We start from the raw sequence: 22,497 nt of genomic DNA, 5'->3' as shown, positions 1-22,497 counted from the left end.
TTTGGAGACACAGAGACAAAATGGAGACAGAAAAATGATGTGGAAACAGTTTAAAGTGTGAATGTGAAAAATTTGCTTCCTTACGTTTATTTCAGACGTCAACAACGTCACCATCTCAATTTATTCATCAGCTACGATTTTCTCCACAAATGTAAGATTTGTACTTTGTTTGTCTGCTAAATTGATCTTGATGTCATTTACAAGACTGATGCTAATACTGTGTGATTTTCTGCAGTCTTGTTCCTGCTTACTTTTTATTTCTGTTAGATGAATTTTATGGCTCTTTTTACTGTGATACAGAAACAATGTTTGTTTGTTCACCTTGTGGTCTGATTATGTTGAATTCCTCCTCACAGATTTGTTCAACTAGATTTTTCAGATCTGAGAGAGAGTTCCTCACTCCATCAAATGAGAAACGTTGATTGACAGTGAAGCTGGGTGAGTCGTCACATCCAGGAGAAACACAGAGAGACGGGAAACTCTACAGAGAGGAAACACATCATAGAGAAGGAGAAAAGTGGACGAGAGGAAAGAATGAATCTCAGACTGAATCAGAACAAAGACACATTTGTGATCTCAGACAGGAACATTTCTTGTTGCTGTAATGAGATTTTAGGAGGAAACTTTGAGAGGAACAGCGCCCTCTGTAGATCAGATAATGAATGTTACCTGGAGGAAGTGGATGTCATATAAATATAAAGTAAATATAAATGTGCCTTAAAGAAGTTTCAACACTTTTAGAAGTAAAACAAAATAGACTTCGAAATCAGAAATAAGTTTCACATGACCATGATAAATATCTTCATCATCATCATCATTGTTATGCCATTGGCTGTTTAAAAGTGACTGGTCTGAGCTGTTTCACACGTCTTTACAAAACACACTTTGACTTTTAATAAGAATCCACCTTACACTGAATGACAGTCATATAACCAATCAGATCACCTCAATAGAAATTTGATTAGAAATAAAATTTGTAGAAATTAACTCAAAAAAGAATAATAATATCCAGTTCTCACCTGATTTTTAGTTCTTTCTGCTTTAGCTGAAACTGTATCATGACCTTTGTGTTCTTCCGTCGTACACAAGTAACAGATGAGGCTTTGGTCAGTACGACAGTAGATCTCCAACAGTTTGTCATGTTCAGAGCAGATCTTCTCTTGGAGCTCCTCACAGGCTTCAACTAACTTGTGCTTCTTAAAGGCAGAAGACTGATAGTGAGGTTTAAGATGATCTTCACAATAGGAGGCCTGACAAACCAGACAGGACTTGACGGCTTTGTGTTTTCTCCCTGTGCAGGAATCACACTCCACATCTCCAGGTCCAGCGTAACAGTGAGCAGGAGAAGCAGCTTGGAGTTCGGTCTTCTTCAGTTTCTCCACCACTTCAGTCAGCATTAGTATTAATACACACCTTACAGAAACTGTGACCACAGGAAGTAGTCACTGGATCATTCAGGAGATCCTGACAGAGTGGACAGCTGAACTGATGCACAGAAAAAATGATCTACTGAAATACTGGACTCTGCCATTTTCCTGCACTGAGAGAGAGTGAGTGAGTGTGTGTGTGTGTGTGTGTGTGTGTGTGTGTGTGTGTGTGTGTGTGTGTGTGTGTGTGTGTGTGTGCGTGCGTGCGTGCGTGCGTGCGTGCGTGCTTGCGTGCGTGCGTGTGTGTGTGTGTGTGTGTATGTGAGAGAGAGAGTTCGGTTAAGTTTCGTTTTATACGTTTTGTGTTATAATGTAACAGAGAGAGAAGCTGCGGCTTTACAGAGAAAAGGAGCTCAGACTTTTTTTTAATTTAAAGAATCTCCTCTGTGATTTAAGTTTTTATTATTTGAAATGATTTTTTCATGTATTTGAATAAGCTAAATCATCACATTATATTTATAATATTCAGACACTTTTTACTCAGTACCAGGGGCGGTTCTAGACCTTCTTTAGAGTGGCTCCATGCAGCCCCCTGTCTGTGATCTCTGCCACCCAAAACCTATAAGCATCATTTTTACTTTCATAAATAAACAATAAAAATTACGTTAAAATGCAGGACATGTCGTCGATGGGAATGAAAATGATTTATTTATCTTTTTTTTACTTTGCTTTTACGCGCGTGCGTTGTAGTCTTTCAAAAGTGCGTCATCAGCTGTCTGCTTTATTTGAACGGAGAAACACAGGCACGCGCAACGTGCACGCGCAGTCGGAGCTGGATGCATTTATCTATAACGTTAATCGACGTAAGACGGTTATAGAAGGTAGTTTATGAAATTTACCTGCATTATTAAATTAAATATAAAAGTTATACCAGTGAAATTTCACTATTCTTACTACCAGAGTTGTAGCACAAACAAAATATTAATGCAAACAATCCATTCAATACAAAATAAAAATAACATTCATTGATTTGGTCTTTGTCCTGTGAATATTTTTTATTATTATTGACTGCATTAATTGGACACACTGTTTGTAGAGAATGCACGCATACTGTACATGAATTGATTTGATTCAATACTGGCATCATTATAATCATGCATAAAATTTTGGTGTCCACTTTTGCCATTTCATATAATACCATAACTTTTGGCTTACTATGTAGTCATATAATATATAATATAAAACTTTTAAATTCTCACTGAGGGCTAAAACCCCCCTAAAGATGAAATCCTAGAACCGCCCCTGAATTGAACCTATAATACAAACATGAACAAAAATACATTTGTACTTTTACTCCCCTAAAGGCTAATTCAAAAATATGTGTATTTTAAAATAAAGTTTAATGTTTAAATGAATGAATGAATAAATGAACAGGACGGTTTTCACAACATGTAACAAAAAGCCTGTGGTTCATAATCCAGTGCTCAAAAGCCCTCAATTATCCACTTTTAAGACTCCTAATGGTTCATTTCAACTGTCTGGAAGTCTACATTTTACCTGGCTTTTGCCTTTGCATGAACAGGTGGAGCTGCAGCTTTGTTTGCCTACATCTGAACCTAACAGGATGTTGTTCCGCTTGAGAAAACTTCTCATATTAACAGTACTGTTTAGAGATTCGCAAATGAATCGATTCTTTTAAAACGACTCTTTTAAGTGAATCATTTAGTCAAATTGATTCGGAATCAGAAATTAATTTAGGCGATTTGTCTTATTTTTTGTAAAATCAAATATGCTTTTTTAATGATTACTAATGGATTTACTTCTTAAAACATCAACTGTTAAAAATCAAATCTGGTTATAACATTCAGAAAAGTTATATTTTTTCAAAACGTACTTTAATGCTGTGGCATCGAAAAACACACACATATAGTGTATATAGTTATATAGTTAGGCGATTAAATGTGGAATATACTGTGATCTTATGGAGATATAGTGTTACAGTAGGACACCGCGTTATGAACCGAAACGCATCTCGCGTAGTTCGAATCACTAGAAAGAATCGAATCACTCGATCGAAAGTGACTCGTATGAACTCCGCTGTGAAGCTGGTCACATGAAAGTGTCGCGTTTTGGACGGGACGTGTATAAAAAAAACACAAATCTCATGTAAACGTTACGAGTTATGATTAACTTCAACTGTGTATTAATTAGAGAGGAAATATAGTTTAAATGGGAGAATTAGAGCGAATCTACAAGAGGGAGTCACTTCAGCTCGGGATTCTTGTGAGTAAAGTTAATTAGTGACAAATTACTGATTCATTTATTTGTGTTAAATTCACTATTTTTTGTAACAACTTCTAACTTTTTTTTAACTAAATGCAAATATATTAGCAGCCCTTTTTTTCTAAAAAAAAAAAAAGAAAGAAAGAAAGAATAAAAGCACATATAGAATATTACAGTGAAGCCAGTGGAATAAATAAATAAATAATTTCTTGCTGTATCTGTATAAGGTATTTATATATTTGTTATTTGTTCCTTTATGGCCACATGAACACACAGCTGTTAGAAATGATCTGTGTAGTCCATATGTATAGTGACTGTAACCTGTTATAGTGCATTCATAAAGCACTATAAAGTACATGATTACATTTATTTATGAAAAGTGATCACAATGCTTGCTTTGTGTTATGAATAACACTTATATTATTTTAACAATTCATAATGCATAAAAAGACAGATATTACTACTACTACTACTTCTAATAATAATAATAATAATAATAATAATAATAATAATAATAATAATAATAATAATAATAATCATAATGATAATGATAATGATAGTGACTTATGACTGCATTATAACATTTGGATGAATGCGTCCAATCCACAAGCAACTGTTCACTGTTATATGTATTATATACATATATGTATTATATATGTGTACATGTATTCAGGATATACATTTTAAAATATAGAAATTTATCCGTCATGAGCGAGTCAGAAGTGAGGAAAAAACTCCTGGGACAATATGAGGAAGAAAGCTTGAGAGGAAACAGACTCAATAGTGTAACTGGAAACTTATACTTATATGGTTGATATAAGGAGAGGGAGGGAGGGAGGGAGGAAGAGCGAGGGAGAGAGAGAGAGAGAGAGAGAGAGAGAGAGAGAGAGAGAGAGAGAGAGAGAGAGAGAGAGAATTATTACTTCTGTCTTGTCAGAATTAAATTGCAGGAAATTAATAAATATCTAATAGAGAATCTCTTCAAAACACCCCCCCCCCCCTCAGGTCATTTTCTGTTCAAGTTTCAGCCAAAGCAGCTCAGGTGCTCTCACACTCCTAAACCCTCATGAATCTCCAGTCTCTGTCCACCCGCTGTGGGTCCGTTATTCCTGCAGCGATTCATCGATGGTCCACCTGCAGGTTTTGGTCTCTTTCGACACCGGAAGCACGTCTGTGATCTTCCAGCGTCAGTGGGAATGTTCTCCTGGTGCTCACAGAACCCGTGTTGTGAAGATGCATCTCCCTGACTGGTTGGTTTATCAGCCTGACTGGAGAGTAGCAATGTCTGACTGGGTGCTTAGCTGTTTTATCCGTGTCTGGATGAGCAGCGGTGTATCGTCTGAGTCTGAGCCGGGCCGAGAGTCTCTGGCCAGCGCGGTGGAAACTTTCACCGTCCTCAATCCTCTGAGCCGGCCGTTTAAAGAGCACCTTGTGTGTCCTAGCTGGGAGACGGAGACGATTTGGAAAGCTCACAGATGGAAATCCGAGTGTCCAGTGGAAAACGGTGCGGCCAATACACTCATCAGTCCAAGTTAGAGTTCACATGGAAACAGACAGAGATCAGATTATGTCAGGTTTGGACCCAACTGTGATTGATGTGTCTCCTCTGCTTAATGAGCTGCATTGAAGCTTTGCCTCTGCATCACAGTCTGCTTCCAAGTGAACTCAGTACAGTTTGATTGCAATGAGAAAAGTGTTAAAAAAAAGATTCAAGTTAAACAATCCTGTCGAGTTTAGTGAAGACAAAAACATGCTCTAATGATCTTTAAAAACGTTTCTTTGATAAACATGTATCATATCATCATGTATAGCTTTACTGATAAACATTCAGAACTGGTGGATAAACTAATCCACAAGGAGCAAACACTGGAGGTATAAACACTGAATGCAGCACTGACAATGATGAAAATGATTTAACTTAAATTGATTGAATTACTGAGACAATTATATAATAATTTATTCAGCACCTGCCAGTTCAAATAGCAGTCAAGCCGAAAAGCTTCAAGTTTCACTCTCATTGCAAGCTTGGGGGACGGGATTTAAATTCAGAACCTGCTGATCAGTAGGCCAATACATCCCCAACAATAAAGGTGTGAAAGCATGCCAGGATGTTGACCTGAATTCATCAGTGATGCTGATTTTCATATCTAGAAGTTTCCAGTTTGTTGTCGTCGCTCTACGGCTCCTCTGGGGAGAACTTTGGCATCACTAGAACTCTCCATCCGTTCACCAGCAGATTGCTGGAAGGACAACGTCTCAAATCTGTTACATATCCATGGTAGTTTTATTTAAATATATTAGATTTGTTCTGGTTAGTAACTGATGACATTGGAATTAAAGTGGTAATGTTTTTCTCCTTAGGTGTGCCTTCTCTCTTTGGGTTTTATTAGACCAACATTGTAGAGAACATCTGTGTGGGATTTTACATCACCTAGACACGCAGGAGAATTACGCCACTCCATCGTTGTTACTCACACGTACAGGTGAGTCAAGGTTTCATCTCTCTTCAGCATATCCTCTATGACCTGTAAACAGTAATGCTTTCATTTTTTTTTCCTACCCTGAAGGTCACCTCCATTTACAGCTGGAATTAGAGGGCGGTTCACAATCAGCATTTCTGTCCTCCTTCACACTTCCTTTGCACCAGTGGTGCCTTCTGAACCTGGAGCTGACAGGAAGAACGGTCAGAAGTTTAGCAATCACTCGGAGAAAAGAGATTCTATATCTATTTACATATGTTACATGATATCTAACCTGATACCAATGATTGTGACCGTAGGGGAAAATCACAGCTGCATGTATGGAGAGAGATAAACAACCAGTTATCGAGTCTTCAGAATACACGTGAGTAGGTACGAGAGGAATCGTGGATTTAACCTGAAGTGTAAAGGACTGTATTATGTAGTATTATGTGCAGACAATCAAGCTTTTACACATATTTACACAGCAACATTTATATTTCAGTATTAATACATACTTTCCTATTTAGATTGGGCTGTATTAACTTGCCGAAGAAGTAAATTAAATCTTTTAATCAAACAGAAACGGACGTATGAGACGTTTTCATTCTGAATGACGTTGTGTCTGTGAGTCTGATCTAAAGCGAGTCGGGACTCTGTCGTTCTTTCAGTGTTCAGTGTTTTAGTCGTGTGTTTTTCCCTCTGTTGAGAATCTTACACTGAATTTTAGTGTTGAAGAGAAATAAATCTGAGCTGCTTTTTAGATGAACAAGAACTCGGAGCATCTCAGAGAGCAGGAACGGGTTCGATATCGACATTTACTCTGAAGATACAAACATCTGTGTGGGGAAAAAGAACTGTTTTTGTTTTTTTGGATCTTTTCTATAAGGATCTTTTCTACTCTAGTATTGTAGAGAAAAACAGAAATCCTGATGAAACACTACCAAGTCCTGAGTGTCTACTTTCATATCAGCTTCATATCAACACCACTGTTGAGTGAGACATGATAAATGACTGGTCCTTCCTGTAGCCTCCATTTAAATAAAACTGAAGATGTCTTTGGATGGAGTATCTACATGATGATTGAGTATCTCAATAATCTACATGATGTTTAATCATATTCCTGTAAAACAGACAAAGGAAAATGATTTGCTTCTTATTGAGGTTTATTCCGTGTCTGGGGATTGGGTGGAGGCCCCGGGGAAGACCTAGGACATGCCGGAGGGACTATGTCTCTCGGCTGGCCTGGGAACGCCTCGGTATTCCACCGGAAGAGCTGGAGGAAGTGTCTAGGGAGAGGGAAGTCTGGGCGTCCCTGCTTAGACTGCTGCCCCCACGACCCGGCCCCGGATAAGCGGTAGAAGATGGATGGATGGATGGATTATTGAAGTTTATGGACTTGATAAAGTGGGTTTAAACCATATAATGATGATTTATTAGGAGTCCAATCTCGGGAGGCTCCGATTTTATCCACAAAGAGCTGGTGTGGGTGCAGGTTTCTAATCATCCAAGGAACCACACCTTCCAAAGAAAACACACTGGATTCCGCCTGTTTAATCAGGTGATCTTGGCATTCAGTCAACTCAGGTGTGGCTTTTGTTTGGATGGAGCGCCACGTCAGCCTTCTCCAGATAAGATTGCACATCCCTGCATTATCTGATTCGGTGTAACCATTCATATACGTTCATGACATGACCGTATTGGTTTGAGATCATGGATAGATCTGGTCATAAATACCTTATCAGAATACATGTATGCAGTTGTGAGAGTTATAATAATATACGAGTGTTAGCAGCAGGGGTGACGCGGCTTATTTCAGGAGAATGAGTTTGCCTGGTCATTGAGGGTTTGGCTTTCACGCTTGTGTAACAAGACACCACATCCTACTGATCTGTGTGCATTGAAGTAAACTTCCAAACTCAAACACATATGTGGAGTAATCAGTGATCCCGGTGCTAATTTATTTGCCTGGTGCCGTATAGTATTTCCGTTAGAAGTTTGTTTAATGGCATTTAATAGGCAAGGAAAATAGTAAACATGAGGCATAATTGTCATGTTGCTCTGTTTAAAAAAAAAAAAAAAAAAAGCAACTTTTTTTTCTCCCAGTTACCATTTTCAAGCGACAGCATGTTGATGTTATAATGAGAACTCCAATACAGTTATATAACACAGATAAGTCTCAGCTTGGCTAGTTAGCGATGTGTATAGCGTTTTTTTTTAGTATTAGCATTGATCTGTTTACACAGAGTGGTCTAGAGCAGCGGTCCCCAACTTTTTTTCGCCGTGGACCGGTCAAAGTTTGATCATTTTTCCGCGGCCCGCTGGGGGTGGGTGGGTGGGGGTTGGCGGCTATACAATTAAATGGAAATTAATAATTTCCATTTAATTGTATTTAAACATGCCTTTTTAACTCACTACAATGCTAAATCAACTAGAACCCTGAGCTTGTTTCTTTACAACGAGACGGTTCCATCTGGGGTAATAGGAGACAATGACACCCGAAGTGTGTTGCTTATGTCCAGTTTATTCCGTTGTTTTGTTTCGGTTGCCGTCACTGCAGAAAACCCCGCTTCACACAGATAGCATGTCGGTAATGGCGATAGGGATGTAAGTGCTGTGGTGGCAATCTCAGGGTATTCCGTCATGACTTTAATCCAGAACACCGGCAGAGTTTCTAACTTTCTAACGACGTCTGTTTCGTGCTCATTTATGCTAATTTGTGGGTTAAATTTGAGCAAACACAATATACACATACACCAAGCACTGTTAAACATGACAAAGTACCAGTGAACAGAGAGAAGAGCGATACACACCTTCTCTCTCCACCAAAGCTACAACACCACTGCCGCTCGCAGCCGCTCAGCTCCAGACGTCACCTAAACCCGGCCAGATATCATGATATTGTGCGCATGCGCGTTATCGGTGCGGCTTTAGGTGACGTCTCTCAGCTCCCGGTTAACCTCTCGTCCATGGAAAGTCGCACAAACCCAAGAGAAATACACCACAGTGAATAAAATGGGAATAATTTAATGTTCCTTGGGCGACCCGGGACCATTTGGTCCACGGACCGGTACCGGTCCGCGGCCCGGGGGTTGGGGACCACTGGTTTAAAGGACTAAAGCTCTGCTGCATCACAATGAAGTGAGGGCTAAATACCACTGCATCACTGAATGCCATTGTGGGTAACAGAGCAAATGGTTAGTTAAAATAGACCAACATGCTGAGAGAAGTTTAAAGAAAACACCACCATAACCAACAAGATCACCTACATCAGAATAGTACCCAAGATGTTCCTGCAGTTAGTGCTGCTATCTGCAATGCAGGTTTTCTTCATCAAGGTTTCTCTTCAGGATCTTTAGCTCCATTTCCCTGTTTTGGTGCCCTCTAGTGGGTAAACAATAGAGAATGTTGGTAGGTTGCCACGAAATTTGGTCCAGGAGTCTGTATATAGCTTATCATCTTGTATCACCTACAAGTTGAATTAAAGTTAATTACCTTCCATTGTTGCCTTCATGAATTTCACCATCATGAATATTTAAATGTCATTTTATTAAAGTGAAAAGTGACATGACATACGGCTAAGTATGGTGACCCATACTCAATTCGTTCTCTGCATTTAACCCATCCAAAGTGCACACACACACACACACCGTGAACACACACTCAGAGCAGTGGGCAGCCATTTATGCTGCGGCGCTCGGGGAGCAGTTGGGGGGTTCAGTGCCTTGCTCAAGGGCACCTCAGTCGTGGCCGGCCCAAGACTCGAACCCACAACCTTAGGATTACGAGTCAGACTCTCTAACTATTAGGCCACGACTTGCCCACCGAATAATTATGACCCGAATTCACTGAATTGTGTAGGGTTGATTTTAATCTCAGCAGTTTAAAGAAAAGAAGGCGTCAATGTACATAACATGAATTTATTTGTATAGAACTTTTAACAGTCTCAAAGCAGCTTTACAGAACATAAGAAACATAATACAATATATATATTATATATTGATATATATACTGATATATATATATATGTTATAAGAAGATTACTATAATTAAAAAATTAAAGATTAATAAAATTTGAAATAAAAAAAGTACAAACCTGTTTATATTTTAACGTAGTATCTGGGTGTAGATAATGAAGTAATAAACTTGTTATGGATGGTTACATTACATTGTGAACATTATTATTTATGATGAATATGATCTGTGTAGTACAAAATGCTGAAATATCGAAACAAACAGGATTCCTGTTCATATCACCACCTCTTTTTTGATTCTTTAAATCTCATGAACATGTTTCTGATTGTTGTCTTCTGTTTTAAACAGGTTCAAGATGACGGTAAAGATGGATGATACAGACGGATATTTTGTGGTCGCCGGAGGAAAATTTATGAGAGGCTTTGAAGGCTTTTATGGTCCAGTAACATATTACAGAACAAGATTACCATCTGTTAACCTGGTAAGATTCAGCTTTACTCCGCATTAAAAAAAAAACACTCGAGTATTAATATAATCATAACAAACTTAATGATTTATGATTTTCTTCACAGTCTGAGCTTCAGCTTCCTCAGATTCTGCAGAAGGTGAATATATCTGGATGGTTTCTGTCGTGTCAGCAATTCCGGTCTGAACTCGAACGCAAAATATCCGAGTATTCACGTGAAATTGCTGCAAAGACACCGAAAGGTGTGTGTGTGTGTGTGTGTGTGTGTGTGTGTGTGTCACTCTGTAGGTCCACACGGTGGCGTGTTTTCCTATAAAATTGCACAGTGTTTCCTCGTGCTGAGAGCTTGCCATGCTTTTTTTTTCCAGAGAGATGTGTGGATGTATACACTGAGCTGACACTGAAAACCAATGCAGCAAACTCAAGGACACAGTGCAGCTCTGATAAAGCACTACAGTGTCCTCAGAGACGACCGGTGGCTCGACTGGTTCAGAAAATAATCGACAAACACGGTGAGGGTGAAAACGCCAACGCTTTAAGTGATACTCTGTTAGTTCTTTAGATGCTCTGCGAGTATAAAACATACAAATATATTTATTTATTTGAGAATAGGATTATATTATTATAATGATATATTATAAGTGATACTTGCAGGTTATTTGTTTGTTATACCATGAATTTTCCATTATATTATTATTATTATTTTTTTTTTTTAAAGTGGATTATTATTGCACTACGGTCTGATCTCCCCTTTGGTCACAGCTCACAACCTTGGGGGTAACCAAGGACGATCAAATGTCCTTTTTTAAATGTCCAGTGTTATTCGGGTGTTTTATAAAGCTGGAGCTTTCAGAAAAGAGACAGATTTTATGCTTTTTGGTTTCTTGGTAATATAACAAACTTCTTTTATTCAATTTATATATATATATATATATATTTGTGAACTTTGAAATGGAGTTAAAACAGAAAGCTGGTGATGGAAGGACTAAACGAGAACAGGAACTGGTTTTGCAGACATATTTTAATGCGATGTAAACTGGACATAAATACAAATACCTCTAGTCTATTTCTCAGTAACTTTTAGAAAATTAGTCATACGTACAATCATAGCATTATAAATAAACACGTCTGAAACGTTCCTCAGGCTCCGTGAGTCCGGCTGCCGTCGGCCGAGCTTTGTACGCCGGCGTGCTGCGTGTGATGGAGAGAGAGAAGAGTGTGAAGATGTTAAGTAGACTGATGCCTTCTCTATTACAAGCAGGGTGTTTAGGAGACAACCGAGCGCTTCATCTCGCTTCTGTGCTCCACAGCAGCGGACTTGGTGTTAAGAAGCAGCCCTACAAGGTGGGTTCATGTGCAGTAAACATACAGTACCTTAAAAAAGTACAGTATAATGAGAGTCATAACTTTTTTGTGTTTGTGTGTGTGATGTTCTCAGGCCTGGTTGTTGTCAGTATTGGGAGCTCAGAAGGACTGGAGGCTGGCTCTCCTCCGCATGGGGCACCTGCACCATGTTGGTTTTCAGAGTTTAGCAGCAGATCCTGAACTTTCCTACGCCTACTATTCTAACATCGCCAAGCAAACCTCAGTCGACCGTCTCAAACCTTCCTCACAACAGGTATCGCGTTTTATTTACCATCTAACACTGGAGCTATTTAACCCCTTTCTTCCAATGACTTGATTTTCCTTTCATTTCTGACATGAGGTAAAGTTTACACTCATACACACATAGATGTTTCCTCTACAATTCAAATTTTGACATCGGTTACAGCTTTTATTCACGGAAGTAGTCGTATCATTCATTCATTCATTCATTCATTCATTCATTCATTCATTCATTCATTCATTCATCATTTGTTCAATCATTTATTAAAATAGGTATTTTTTTTAAACAGACAATTGAAAAAATTCAAAATGACCTTACAAAAAATTACAATAAAACTGGGATACTGTGTATCACTTAAACATGATTTACATTGACATTATTTCCTGTGGATAAGGTAACCTTCTGAGTCTGGTTCCTCTCAAGGTTTCTTCCTCGTATTATCTCAGGGAGTTTTTCCTCACCACCGTCACCTCAGGCTTGATCATTAGAGATAAATGTTAGAGATAAATATTAACTTTATGTGAATGTTAATAAAAGCAGTAGACTTTTAATAAATAGAATTTAACTGAAATGAACCATATATTTGGTAAATGTTTTAGACGTTTGTCGAGTCGATATACCTCCACGATGAGGAAATCCTGAAAGCCCAAACCAACGAGGATGACGACATCTTCCTTTGGCTCAAACTCCAGGCACGCAATGGTGTAGCGGACGCAGAGGTAACCAATGCCACGCTTAAACACAGTAAATTCAGCATCAGAATGAACATTTCCTTGAACGTTCAGTGGTGTATGAATATTTGTTCAGCGAGCAGTGGCTCAGATGCTCTTCTGGGGTCAGCAAGGTGTTAATACAGATATCCGTACGGCAGTGAGACACTACGAGAGGGGAGCCACCAAACTGCAGGATCCCGTTTCTATGTACGACTACGCCATCGTGCTGCTAACGGTCAGAAGGTTTTAGGTTCCATTCTATAAACACAGATGATTAGGTAGATGAAGGGTGAGATATAAATCTTACCCATTTCTATCCCATTTTCAGGGCCAAGGAGTTCCACAAGATGTGCCAAAAGCTGTCACTTTCCTGAAAAAAGCAATGGAACAGGTACAAGCTACTGTATAAACAAGCCATAATCAATATTTTTCCATCTCATATATTACTCTATAATATAAAGTGCTAACCGTCATTAACCTCTTTTTCCCGATTCTGGGTAGTTAGCATGTCTGATCCACAGAACAGATCGTATTTGTCATTTTCTCATCAGCTCATTTTTGGCTCAACGTTAAACCAAGCTTTGAACAAGTGTTGAATGGTTGATAAATGTGCTTTGCTGTTCACCGCAGGGCTTCACTCCAGCCATCACGGCTTTGGGGTGGTACTACGAGCAGTTCGAGAAGAACTACGAGCGAGCGGTGGAGCTCTGGGAACAGGCCGATGAGCTGGAGAATCCAGACGCTGCAATGAATCTAGGAGTCTTGCACTCGCAAGGCCTTTATCCTGGACAAGGACCCGACAAAGTCTGTGCAAACATTTACTGCTTAAATTATTGGTTAATTGCTGGATTGGTTGAGTGACTGGTTTGTTATTTTATTTGTTGAATGATTTGTTTGCTAATTGATTGGTTGGTTGCTTAATTGTTTAACTGTTTGTTTTGTTGATTATATATATATATATATATATATATATATATATATATATATATATATATATATATATATATATATATATATTCATAGAGAAATTATAATAATAATAACCTTTATTTTCTATAGCGCCTTTAAAAGAACATCTCAAAGCACTTTACAAAAGCAAAATAAATACAAGAAAAATACTGTACAGACATAATATAAAGATTAAAATAAAAACAACAAAATAGACTATAAATTAAGCACTATGTAAAATCACAAATTAGTCAAAATTAAAAGCTACCCCAAAAAAATGAGTTTTAAGTTGAGATTTAAAAGTACCAAGAGATGTCGCTTGCCTTATCTCAGTTGGTAAAGAATTCCACAGTTTTGGAGCTAGTGAAGAGAAAGCCCTACAGTATCTCCCATCGATTTTAAACGAGTTAAATGTACAGTAAAAAGACCAGTTTCAGAAGAACGAAGGTCGCGAGATGGAATATATGGAATTAAAAGCTCAGTCAGATATTTGGGAGCCAACCCATGTAAAGCCTTGTAGGTGAGCATCAGAATCTTAAAATCAACCCTAAACCTAACAGTGAGCCAATGCAAGGACTCCAGAACGGGAGTAATGTGATCTTTTAACTTAGTTCTAGTGAGTATTCTAGCCGCTGAATTTTGCACTACCTGTAATTTGTTTAGGGTAGCTTTAGACATACCAGCCAACAATTATATTTTGTTTCTCGTTCCTTGCCCCAATTTATAAAGGTGTCAATGCCTTCAATCCTGAGCTATCACTCCATGCAGCTCAACCCTAGACTGGGTCATAAGTCATCATTACTTAGTTATTAGGTTGAGTGATTGGTTAATTTGGTTAATAATTGGTTGGTTGAGTGAATGGATAATTAATTGATTGCTTGGTCGATCTGTCGGCTAATTGCACGTTTGGGTGAGTGATCGTTTGATCAGCAGATTTCAGTTGTTTGAATGAAAGGCTGTTTGGATGGTTGGTATGTTGGTTGGTTGGTTTCTGTTATGAAGTGAATGTGGTTCAAATTGTCACCATCCAGGTGTCTCCTGTCCAGTCCTGCTTTCAGACAAGCTTTTAATTTGCAGATTTATATAAGTTTTTTTTTAAAACCCTTTATTTGGACAGTTCATTTTAGACACTCTGCAATCTCTGAGCAAATTGTCCACACAATAGTCAACCTGTCAAGGGACTATCAAAGAAACATGAACTAATTCTTAATAATATCTCAACATAACCTATAAACTATTAACTCATCCTTTTTCCTTTCACATTATGGAACAGTGGATCAACTTGTCCTTGATGCTTTCACAATTTCATTTACACTCCATATGGATCCTGTATATCGACAGGATATACTGTACATTTTTCTATTTATTATGCAGTCGTTGCTCAACATTTTTTTCTCAACGTATACCGAATGGTTCATAACATTTTTTCCCACACCCTTCTGAAATGCTTCTTGTTGTCATTGGGTCCTGACTTTTCAGTCATCATGTATTTACTGCAACATGATTTGATATTAGAAGTTATTATTAGAAGATATTTGAAAAAAAAAACAAAAAACATTTTACTCCAATCTTCCATTGAACATGCAATTATTCTAAAAGGTTTGCTGTGTATCGTTATGACAATCTTGAAGACTGAGGCACCAAGATTGGATGCTGGGAGCGACGACTCTCCAGGCCTACACTTTTACATACATATACACACACACACACACACACACACACACACACACACACACACACACACACACACACACACACACACATATATAAAGATATGCACCCCCCCCCATCCCATGCCTTCGCCGCTTCGTACCGCCAGTCTGACAAGCGAGTCTGTGACCAGCGCCGTAGATAAAGGCTGCAGGACCTGAAGGCTGCTTGCCTGTGCTGGATTACCTCCACCCCCCACTTCCCTCCCCTGTTGCAAGTCGTGTGTTTATGGCGTACTGTTTATGTGCTTATGTTGCTGAGGTGTTTTTTCATGTTCCCACACTGTACTTCCTCTGGAGTATAGTCTGGGGGTTGTTTTTTCTCCTCCCTTCCCTCATGTTATGCTGTATTTCTTTTCAAATTCCCTGTCTTCCTGTCCTGTCACCCCCCTTGTTATATTGTATGTATTGTATGTTTGGACAGGTTGATGGCTAATTTCACGGTACTTGTGACCAGTGACAATAAAGGCTACTACTACTACTACTACTACTACTAAAATATAGACCAATTATATGAGTCTATCGTGCGGGGAAAAACTCGCTTTGAAATTCCCACTTGTCAAATTCAAATGAAAATGCTAATGGATTTAACCAAAGTCTTTTCATTTATTATTCTCCACTTGAGTAACCTCTTTCACATAGAAGTATGTAACAAATGGCTTGTAACAAATGGCTTGGACTCGGGGGACACAAGAACCGAACAGAAATGGTGCAATAATGGTGTAAGTTCTGCATGAGTACACAAACAATAACAAAAACAGTGAGTAAGCGTGTTATTGCTTTCGTCTGTCTTTAGGTTAAGGCGTATAAGTACTTTCTGAAATCGGCCCAGAGAGGCCACATAAACGGGGGCATTGAACTAGCTGAAATTTGGAGTCAAGGTATTCCTGGATATGTGGTGCGACGTCCATCGGATGCTGTTCTGTAAGTTGAAGGCCAAATTGTACAAAGCTTTCTGATTACCTGAAATCCAAGATGACTTAAAAATAATCAAATGAATAATTTTTTTGCGTATTCAGGCTTCTATCATGTGCAGTACGTTTATATTTAGTCTATGAATTTTTATCTGTAGGTGGGTGAAGTGGGCATCAGAGCAGAATGGATATCTTGGATCAGCCTTGAGGAAAGGCCTGAATGCCCATCTTAAGGGGAACTGGTAAACACGTATAGACTTGTGCACTTTGCATATGTATTATTTATTTTCTACATTTTGAAACGTTCAGATTCAGTAGAAAGCAACACTTATTTTTAAATGTTGTGCCTTGTTGTCTTCGACAGGTTCATGGCATTGCTTCATTACCTGATATGTGCCGAGTGTGGATTTGAAGCAGCTCAGTTTAACGTAGCATTTCTGTGTGAACACAGTCCTGTGAGTCACATGATCATCATGGATCATCAAGATCATCATTAGTGCATCTTGCTTTGCGAAGATTTTGCATCGTTTGACGCACAGAACATGTTTAATCTGCAACTTGCAATGTGTTTGTGTTTTTTCCCCCCAATTTATATTTCCCTATTAGCACGGATCCTTAAATCCAGTCTTTCTGACCGAGTGTATGTTGAGATACTACAATCTCTCCATTCAGAGCCAAGATCCTTCGCCATACGGTAATCCGTGACATTTAACGCTTTTTAATTCAAAGATGTATCTGATGATTACGTTCATAGCAAGACTGCATTAGTTATCTTTATGTTCCAAACTTCTCAGCTCTGGTTAAAATGGGAGACCTGTTGTATGAGGAACATGCACGGGGCAAAAGAGACCTTTCGCATGTAGTCGAGATGTACAAAAAGGCAGCGCTTAAAAACGACCCACAGGTACAGTAAGACACACTTGACCAGAACAATCAGGTCGCATTAGTACTGATGAGATTATTATGTTTATTGACACTAATAGCTTATGTACTTTGTGGTTATGACATTAGACTGCATAGTGGAATACTAAACATCCTCTAAATGCCTTTTGTACATGCCAGAACGCTCCATTTGGGTTTGTGTGTACAGTAAATGTGTGTTCACATTTTCTGCAGGGATGGTACAGTCTGGGGCTGCTTGTTCAGGAAGGTCACAGATTATCACCAGCGCTACTCTCTGAACTAAAGCTGCTACAACATTATTTTGCAGACAGATACACCCTTCTTACCAGCCTGTACCACAGGTATGAATACTGTACATCCTAGTCTCAGGTGATGTAATGAGGCTGTCTGTGTTTTCCTTTGTTTCTGTCTGCTGTCATTCCCTGCTGTTAATTGTTGGCCCCGCCCACTTATTTGTTACCATGGACATTAATTGCACTCAATCTCTTCCCCAGGTGTTTTGTCCTAGTCTTTGATTGTCTCCACCTTGTGTTTGGTTCTTGTTCACTATATCTACTCTGTTTGTCCACTTCCCTGGTGTTAGTCGTTATCGGTATGTAGTATGTTGTCTGGTTATGTCTCTGTTCCTGTTCCCTGTTCTGCTCAGTGTTCTGTCCTGTTTTTGCCTGCTTATCTTTCTCGTTTCTTGTTTTGGCCTGATAAAAAAGTCAGACTGCAATCGGATCCTCACTCGCCTGCGACACATCGTGACAGGTGAGACCAGAGTGCACAGAGCAACTGAGGTCTGAATTTGTGAGACCTCTCTAGTCACAATTGACAAAATCTCAAATCTGATTGGCTCACTGCATTTATGGACCCAATGAGGTTTATAACGACAGGACTTCAATTTTTTATGAAAGCTAAAAAAAGCTAAATTTAAGAGGATGTGTGAGTAGGTTAGGGGTGATCAGTGTTGGGCAGTAACGCGTTATTGTAACGCAGTTACTTGTGACAGTGACTGATACTCTAACGCATACTCTTTAGGCTGAAGTGTACCATACAGACTAACCTGTTTACAGCAGCGACGCATTGTAGGATCGGTGGATGCCAACCTGTAAACTCGGAGACGCCGCACTGTGGGCGTGTGTCCGTTTATTCACGTACGTGCGGCAGTAGCGGCGAGTCGAGGCGAGAGCAAGACGAGTTTCTCTAAGTGGAAATATGCTCATTGTTTTACTTTAGTTGAGCATAAAGACAAAAATCTATTAGTCAAATGTAAGCTGCGTCTTTCTGGTTCGAAGGTCCGATCCATTAATATGAACTTTTAAATAACGTTCTTTAAAAAAAAAGGTAACTAAAAAGTTAGCGTTTGGTGTAGGTCATCAACAAAGTCATCGAGGTACTTTTTGAATGCAGTAACTAGTAACTATAACTAGTTACTTTTTCTTAGTAACTAGCACAATACTGGTGGTGATGTCATATGTTTGCCAACAAGTGGTTTTTATTTGTTTGTAAAAGTTCTGAGGTCTGATTTTCAGGTGATTTACATAATTGTTTATCCATAAAATTGTAAAGATTTAAACAGCTGTGTAGTAAGAGTCTAAACACCAAAAGCTTTGTACCATATATTATAAATATTGTTAATTCTTTTTTACTTTTCTTTTACAGATGCCGAGACTCTAACAGTGACGAAGCGTACCTCCCCTGTACTCTTGCTCTGCTTGCTACACACTTAGACTCCATACACACACTTGGACCTACTACTATGAAGGTTTGTTCCTTCCTAGATCAGACTAGTCTTTCTTTCTTTTTATTATTATTATTATTATTATTATTATTATTATTATTATTATTATTATTATTATTATTATTATTATTTGTTTTAAAGAAAGTAATCCCTTACATAATACTGGTGTATTATGAATACCTACATGAACAGCTCATTCACAAGGAATTGTACTGTAAGGTGGACACTCTACAGCAGGGGTGTCAAACTCAGGCCCGCGGTGTAATTATATTTGTCCCGCGAGATCATATCAAATGTGCATTACAGCTGGCTAGCCGCATGCTCCTCTAATACTACAAATCCCAGAATGCCTTGCCACTGTATTGACGCGTAGTCACGGACAGCAAGCGCCCCTCATTCTCTGTTGACAGTCGTTAACAACCCTGTTACAGTCACATCGGGCAAGTTAATTCCACCCTCCACCAAAATGGCCAAACGAAAGATGGACAATAGTCAAGTCAGGTGGGAGGCAGATTATCTGTTCACGTATATAAAGGACAGATCTGTTTGTATTGTGTGCTAACGGAGCTAACGTGTTTGTAACGGAAGAATATAACATACTGTAAGAAGACACTATGAAACGAAACATTATGAGAAGTATAAGGACCTGGACGTAAAGCAGAAGCTCTAAGAAGGAGATGAAAAAAAAATCTGGTTTCCTGTCAGACTATGTTCATGAAAGCTAAATCAAAAAGTGAAGCTGCTGTAAAGGATGTAAAGCTTTATTGTGGCAGCAGAGACGGCAAAATCTGCCCTTTAATGAGGGAGAGTTTGTCAAAAAGTGGATGGTCAAAGTTTGTGACATGAACATTACTGATATGACTTTTATTTCAAACTTAATTTCTTATGTGTTTGTAATAACAAGCTCTGATTGTTCCAAATCCTGTGTTTAAGCAAAACTAAAGTTTGTTTCCATGTGAACAAGGTTGAACATTACATATCAGTTGCAGTTAATTTTTCTATAAATATTCAGTTTGGCCCGTGACTTTATCTCAGTTTAATATTTTGGCCCACTGTGACTTTGAGTTTGACTCCCCTGCTCTACATAAAGCATTTCAGTCAGGACCACTTCGTAAATAAAGGTTAGCGAGCATACAGTTAGTGTTGGCGGGATGGTTCTGTTCTGGGGGAATTTTCCCACGCGCCTGTCCGGACGGGGCGGGGAGGCAGTGCTGGGGAATTAATAGACACCCCCCCCAACAGCTCAGAATCAGAACTGAAATTGCGTGAGGTGTGAATTTTTTACGTGAAGGATTTAATCGGCGTTGGTGACAGGTTCTGGCTGGAGGAGTTGGGGATGGAGGAGTGTGTTGGTTTGCAGCAGCGGCGATGCGTAGGTGCGCTTGAAGTGGGATGTGGTAGCTCAGTGGTTAAGGTTTTGGGATACTGATCAGAAGGTCATGGGTTCGAACCCCAGGTCCACCAAACTGCCACTGCTGGGTCCCTGAGCAAGGCCATTAACCCTCAGTTGCTCAGTTGTAAGTCACTCTGGATAAGGGTGAAGGGTGTCTGCTAAATGCCGTAGATGTAAGGTGAGGATTTAAAGGAGGGAAATTACGGAAGTCGTGCCGGATTGGTGCGCCTTGTGGACAGCTGATTAGCAGCTGATGCAGCTTACTGCATGGCCTTCCTGAACTAACGCGAGGCTTGATATTTGATGCATTTATCACATTTGATGTATAAGAACATATCTCTTTGCATTATCATTACTTCCAAAATAATCTTAATCTCCTCCTCCGTTTTCCCTGGACGACTAAGCAGCAGACATTTCTCTTTATGTTTACAGCTACTCAGCGCAATTGCGGTTGCCGTCGCCACTCTCTCCTTTTTCAAACTCGTCCCTGTCATCCTTCGGCAGAGGTCAGTATCAAGCCACCAGAGCTCAGGATCATCCGCGAACACAGAGGCACCAGAACAGGATGAGACTATAGCATCCTGAGTCGCACTCAACCTGGAGATTTTATTTCATCATGGTGTGAAAGACATTCAGGAATACCATTTCATTTTTTTCAGCTTGACTGCTAAACAATATTTATAGTCTAATCTTATTGGTTTTCTCGTCAAGTTCCAGAACTAAAGCACCTTGTGGGTATATTGTTGTAGGAAAATAATCACAACTAAGATGTGCTAAGAAATATACACAGCTGCACTTTACCTAATTAACACAACCTGCACAATAGAAGCTCACGTTTGTACACATCTTCTCGTCAGTAAACATCCTGTAACAGGAGGATGGGAATTATTCTGTGATGTTTGTTAGACGGGTTTAGATTTGCACATGTTCTGAATGTTTAAAGAGAGAGTGTGTGTGTGTGTGTGTGTGTGTGTGTGTGTGTGTGTGTGTGTGTGTGTGTGTGTGTGTGCTTTCTGATCCGCTGCTGGGATTAGCTGCATCTGAGCTGCATCTGTAGCATTGAATATAATCTTGAAAAGGAGAGATTGAAAAGCACAGAAGACTGAAGGACATTCAAGCATGATGTGATAAAATAAAGCATCTACAGAAAAAAAAGGGCCTCTTTTAATTTGTAGCTGGATTTGCCAGAATGCATCTTGGATACCAAACAGATTTGATACTGTAGACATCTGTTTTCACTACATCACCGTGATGTAAAGTGTTGTGTAATGATGAACAAGACAAGCAAAAAACAGTTCAAAACAATGTTACAGAGATGATCCATCTTTCATAAAATTCAGAAATATTTCATAAGGCATTCATTAAAAAATTTCCAAACACAATTTCTACATATTTATATCAGAATCAAAAAGGTTATTCATTCGTTGATAAACACGCTAACTCAGTTTGTCGATCTGCTTTTTTACGGTGGCCGAGAAGTGCATAACAAATTAATAAATCCGAAAACACATTAATAAATCCGAAAACACATTAACAAATCCGAAAACAAATTAACAAATCCGAAAACACATTAATAAAGCGGAAAACAAATTAACAAATCCGAAAACACATTAACAAATCCGAAAACAAATTAACAAATCTAAAAACACATTAACAAATCCGAAAACAAATCAATAAATCCGAAAACAAATTAACAAATCCGAAAACAAATTAATAAATCTGAAAACACATTAACAAATCCGAAAACACATAAGCAAATCCAAAAACACATTAATAAATCCGAAAACAAATGAACAAATCCGAAAACACATTAATAAATCCGAAAACACATTAACAAATCCGAAAACACATTAACAAATCCGAAAACACATTAACAAATCCGAAAACACATTAACAAATCCGAAAACACATTAATAAATCCGAAAACACATTAACAAATCCGAAAACACATTAACAAATCTGAAAACACATTAACAAATCCGAAAACAAATGAACAAATCCGAAAAAAAATTCACAAATCCAAAAACACATCAAC

At 38.7% G+C, this 22,497-nt stretch overlaps 1 protein-coding gene across 2 annotated transcripts; it reads left to right on the top strand.

Moving 5' to 3' along the window:
- The first annotated feature begins 3,424 nt into the window (after window positions 1-3,424).
- LOC113649073 (protein sel-1 homolog 3) lies at window positions 3,425-21,617 on the top strand. Of its 2 annotated transcripts, none has more exons than XM_027156676.2 (23): window positions 3,425-3,650; window positions 4,656-5,154; window positions 5,802-5,928; window positions 6,012-6,133; window positions 6,218-6,333; window positions 6,430-6,494; window positions 10,433-10,565; window positions 10,657-10,792; window positions 10,919-11,062; window positions 11,812-11,894; window positions 11,989-12,168; window positions 12,756-12,875; window positions 12,964-13,104; window positions 13,198-13,260; window positions 13,500-13,673; window positions 16,323-16,450; window positions 16,599-16,682; window positions 16,805-16,895; window positions 17,047-17,134; window positions 17,235-17,344; window positions 17,557-17,684; window positions 18,991-19,093; window positions 20,895-21,617. In XM_027156676.2, the coding sequence occupies exons 1-23, from the start codon at window positions 3,597-3,599 to the stop codon at window positions 21,045-21,047; spliced, it is 3,042 nt and encodes a 1,013-aa protein (XP_027012477.2). In that variant the 5' UTR covers window positions 3,425-3,596; the 3' UTR covers window positions 21,048-21,617. The 2 variants fall into 2 exon arrangements, with proteins under 2 accessions (XP_027012477.2, XP_027012476.2); XM_027156675.2 differs by having other exon boundaries at window positions 11,695-11,894.
- Window positions 21,618-22,497: the final 880 nt, after the last annotated feature.

Source organism: Tachysurus fulvidraco, chromosome 11, assembly GCF_022655615.1.
Source record: "Tachysurus fulvidraco isolate hzauxx_2018 chromosome 11, HZAU_PFXX_2.0, whole genome shotgun sequence".
Lineage (NCBI taxonomy): Eukaryota > Metazoa > Chordata > Actinopteri > Siluriformes > Bagridae > Tachysurus > Tachysurus fulvidraco.
Note: the sequence above shows the minus strand (reverse complement) of the source record. Positions and strands in the feature narration are given on the sequence as shown.

Bases quoted from the DNA above. Each gene is read 5' to 3' on its own strand.
- LOC113649073 (XM_027156675.2), top strand. From the start codon at position 3,597: ATGGGAGAATTAGAGCGAATCTACAAGAGGGAGTCACTTCAGCTCGGG. The intron at 6,134-6,217 runs GTGAGTCAAGGT...CCTACCCTGAAG, and splicing joins GTTGTTACTCACACGTACAG to GTCACCTCCATTTACAGCTG. The intron at 19,094-20,894 runs GTTTGTTCCTTC...TTATGTTTACAG, and splicing joins TTGGACCTACTACTATGAAG to CTACTCAGCGCAATTGCGGT.